Source organism: Sceloporus undulatus, chromosome 2, assembly GCF_019175285.1.
Source record: "Sceloporus undulatus isolate JIND9_A2432 ecotype Alabama chromosome 2, SceUnd_v1.1, whole genome shotgun sequence".
Classification (NCBI taxonomy): domain Eukaryota; kingdom Metazoa; phylum Chordata; class Lepidosauria; order Squamata; family Phrynosomatidae; genus Sceloporus; species Sceloporus undulatus.
In genome coordinates this window covers 186,718,057-186,722,638 of record NC_056523.1, presented here as the reverse complement: position 1 = coordinate 186,722,638, position 4,582 = coordinate 186,718,057, and the positions used below count along the sequence as shown (strand labels likewise).

At 43.5% G+C, this 4,582-nt stretch overlaps 1 protein-coding gene across 1 annotated transcript; it reads left to right on the top strand.

Moving 5' to 3' along the window:
• Nucleotides 1-1,099: 1,099 nt before the first annotated feature.
• On the top strand, nucleotides 1,100-2,041 carry LOC121920492 (olfactory receptor 1B1-like). Its single transcript, XM_042447633.1, has one exon. The coding sequence runs from the start codon at nucleotides 1,100-1,102 to the stop codon at nucleotides 2,039-2,041; it is 942 nt and encodes a 313-aa protein (XP_042303567.1).
• The last annotated feature ends 2,541 nt before the right edge of the window (nucleotides 2,042-4,582 follow it).

Here is a 4,582-nt window from a genome sequence, read left to right as displayed (position 1 = left end):
TATCTATCTATCTATCTATCTATCTATCTATCTATCTATCTATCTATCTATCTAATCTCTCCCTCCCACTTTTCTCCTGACGTAGAAACTCAAGGCTGCTAACAACAAATTCAAAACAATACAAATTAAAAACAACACAAAAAGATTAAAAAGTATAAATATACAGTTTAATAAACAAGCAGTTTATGACATTAAAAACATTAAACATGAAAAATATTACAATGTATTTTAACAACTATATACAAAATTTAACATCTGAATCTCAAAGCGTTTAAAAGCCCAACCCTCATCAGTTTGGAAAAGCTGGATAGCACAAATACATTTTTACCTGCCACTGAAATAAGGCTTGCCTCTCTCCAACAGCAATTAACAAACAAACATCATTTAAAAAACATCAGTTGAAACATACATCAGTTCAAAAAGACAAATAAGATGTAAAATTACAATTTAAATATCATATGAATAAGCCTGCCAAAAGGGAGGACTGGTCTTTAATGCTCTTTTACATTCAGAAAGCATATTCAGCTGTCAAGTCTCTTCCCACAGGTCATTCCACAGTGTAGGAGTGGCTGAAGAAAAAGTCCTCTCGCTGCCAGTCTGAAGGATCTATATCATAACAGCAATGCAAAAATGACTGGCACCAGAAAATCAAACCTTGCTACAATTTTTTATGCATATTGACATATGTATTGAAATATGTATTGGTCTTATATGATCTTTTAACTAGTGTTATGTGTATAATCTGTTGTTGTTCTCTGTCTCAATCCATGAGTGTGTGATGATGATGATGATGATGATGATGATGATGATGATGATGATAATAATACAGGTTGAAGTTTCCTAATCCAGAAATCTGAAATCCAAAAACAGTAGTTGCACTTTACGACCTCATTGCAATTCTGAGGCAGTGAAATTTCTAATGTTGGAGTCTGGTTTCAAATTGAGAATCTGGCTTCCAAAATGTCAAATTTCTGCCCCAAATTTCATTCTCCTTTGTAAAATTGTATTATCTTGTGTCTATAAATCTTATACTATGAAGCCTTTCAGCTCATATCCCCATTTATATGATGTGATTCTCTCTGCAGATTCTCTTCGCAACATGGACTGTGAGAATGGCACAGACATTGATGAGTTTATCCTGCTGGGTTTCCCCTCCCAACCTGTAGAGCAACTTTTCTTCTTCCTCTTCTTTCTGCTAATGTATATAGCAGGAATTCTGGGAAATCTTATGATTCTCATTCTCATTAACCTGGATGCCCGGCTCCAGACCCCCATGTACTTCCTGCTGCACAGCCTCTCTGTGGTTGATGTGGGCTTCATCTCGGTCACAGTTCCGCAACTACTGGCTCAGCTCAGTTCCTCCTCCAAGACTATCCCTTTCTATGCCTGCATGGCCCAGTTCTTCTTCTTGTATGTGTTTGGTGTCACTGATCTCCTCCTGGTGAGTGTAATGGCTCTGGATCGCTATGTAGCCATTTGTAATCCTCTCCACTATGCCACAGTGATGAACCAGAAGGTCTGTGGGCAATTGGTGGCTGGCTGCTGGATCCTTTCTACCCTCCACTCCATGCTCCATGTAGGGCTCCTCCTTCGTCTCAGTTACCATGGGGAGAATAACCTGGACCACTTCTTCTGTGACCATCGGCCTTTGCTACAGCTATCCTGCTCAGACACCAGCTTCAATGAATCAGTCATTTACTTTGAAGGTGGGCTCATCATCCTTGGACCTTTTGTCTTCATCATTGTCACTTACATTCGCATTGTGTCAACTGTGATGAAATTTTCTTCCTTAGCAAGGCGCAAAGCCTTCTCCACCTGTGGCTCCCATCTCACTATGGTGGTGTTTTTCTATGGGGCCATCATTGGGGTTTACTTCCAACCTGCCTCTAGCTACTCAGCCCAGAGAGGACCAGTCTTTGCTATCATGTACACAGTCATTACCCCAATGTCCAACCCTTACATCTACAGTTTTAGAAATAAAGAAGTGAAAGGGGCTTTTAGGCATTTCTTGGGAAAGAGAATCCTTTCTCAGCAGCTATGAGCAGTTTGTCACTGGGCATCCCTGCTGTCTGCACTCCCAAGGGACATTGCCAGAGGCAGGGAGCCTCATGCACTCCAAAGGTTTTGGCCCACAACTCCTGTGAGCCTCAGCTATATTACCCAAAGATTGGGATTAATGCAGCTGGAGCCCAAAAATGTTTGCTGGGCATCTGGTTGCTTATGCCTGGCATAGGATGTAGATGGCTGAAGTGAGTGATAGAGAAATATTTGTTTTCCACTTGGGCCAAATAATGAAAATAATATAATGCCATATTTCCATCAGAAAGAGATGGAGTGTAATGAATTTGATGATTTCATCTGATTCCATCATGCCATGCTAGGCAGCCAAGTGTTTCCTATATCTTCAATGCAAAATAGCTGGATTGTAAAATGAACTCTACAACTGAAATAGATGGATCACAACACACACACACACACACACTTTTATGAATTAAGCTCTCCAGCTCACTGTTGCCTCTACCCACACAATGGCTAACAAGGACAGTGGTTTCATGGCACACTACATTTATTAATACATGAACCCTTGCTACGGCACATATACCAAAAGGAAACCATTTTGAACCCAGGGAAATTGACTTTTGGTAAGCAGAGTTGTTGCTTTCACACATAAGCACTAACTGACCACTGCAAAGATCAGAGAGACCTGTATGCTTTTACAAATTTTCCTTTGAAAATTTAGGGCAATGGTGATGATATGCATCTTTTGGGATCCTACTGCATTCTTTCCTACTCCTGCAGCTGGATAAATATGCTTTATGCCTGAGCCCTTAACACCACTCCTTACTGCAACCAAAGAAGTGGAATGATATTGATGAAAGCTCATGTGAAAATAAAAAACAGCTAGTCTTAAAGGTGCTCCCACGTTTCTTTTTTCTTTTCCCTCCTTTTAAAGAGGTCCTCTGTGATTAGACAGACTTAGAGATAGGAGAAGCTCTGTGATCAGATTACAGACAAATAGTATGGGTTCCTCGTCTCCCTCTCAGATTCATTACCATGCTGTTGTTCCTCCTTTTAAATGTTTTTTTCTGATTCCTCCTCATTTTTTAGCATATTCTATTCTCATTCCATTTTCCTTGCTAAGGCTGCTGCCACACTGCCATAATAAAGGAGTCTGACCCTGCTTTAACTTCCATGAATCAATGCTATGGAATTTAGGATCTGTGGTTTCGTGAGATATTTAACCTTCCCTGTCAAAAAGGTCTGGTGTCCTCACCAATCTATAAAACCCAGAATTTCAGAGGCTTGAGCCATGGAAGGTAAAGAGGTGCCAAGCTCTTTATTCATGCAGCATGGCAGCAGCCTTAGGAGTTTATCAGACGCGAGTTTTTGGCATTTTTTCCTGCCTATCGCGCAATGTTAGTGTCACCAACGTTGCGCAATAACGTGAAAGCGCGATGTTCTTCCAGATGCCATTCATTTCTATGGGAGCCCGTTGCGCAACGCTCCCATAGTTTAAGTGTCATTCCTCCCCTTTTTGGGCATTGCGGACAAAAGTGGAAGCCAGGCCATCGTTTCCCGTTATCTTGCGAAATGTGTTGCGAAATGGTTTGATGTGGTAGGCAGCAGTGCAACGCAACGCTAAAGTTACTGATTGCAAAGTTCCCATGATGCTGGGCTGCTTTTAGACACCATTCCCTTCCAGTGGCCTTCCTTTTCCAGGACAACCCCTGGGGAGGGGGGTGGCTCTGTCTTGCATGAACACCTAGGAGGCTTCCAATGTAAGGAACCCCCAGGGGTCATCCATTCCAGCATGGACACCTAGGAGGCTGCCCCATTCCTCTGGACACCTAGGAGGCTGCAAATGAAAGGTTCCCCTAGGGGTCATCCATCCCAGCCCCATTCCTCTGTCCTGCATGGACACCTGGGGGCTGCACATGCAAGGGGTCCCTAGGGGTGATCCATTGCAGCCCCATTCCTCTGTCCTGCATGGACACCTAGGAGGCTGCAAATGAAAGAGGCCGCTAGTGGTCATCCATCTCAGCCCCATTCCTCTGTCCTGCATGGACACCCGGGGGGCTGCAAAAGCAAGGGGTCCCTAGGGGGTCATCCATCCCAGCCCCATTCCTTTGTCCTGCATGGACACCTAGGAGGCTGCAAATGCAAGGGGTCCCTAGGGGTCATCCATCCCATCCCCATTCCTCTGTCCTGCATGCACACCCAGGGGGCTGCACATGCAAGGGGCCCCTAGGGGTCATCCATCCCAGCCCCATTCCTTTGTCCTGCATGAACACCTAGGAGGCTGCAAATGAAAGGGACCCTTAAGGGTCATCCATCCCAGCCCCATTCCTTGGTCCTGCATGGACACCTAGGAGGCTGTTAATGAAAGGTGCCCCTAGGGGTCATCCATCCCAGCCCCATTCCTCTGTCCTGCATGGACACCTAGGAGTCTGCAAAGGAAAGGGGCCCCTAGGGGTCATCCATTCCATTTTATTTAATAATAAAAATAATGAAAAAAATAAATAAAAATAAAGACAGGGGTGTATATATTTAATAATAAAAATAATGCATCCTGTATCCCCCA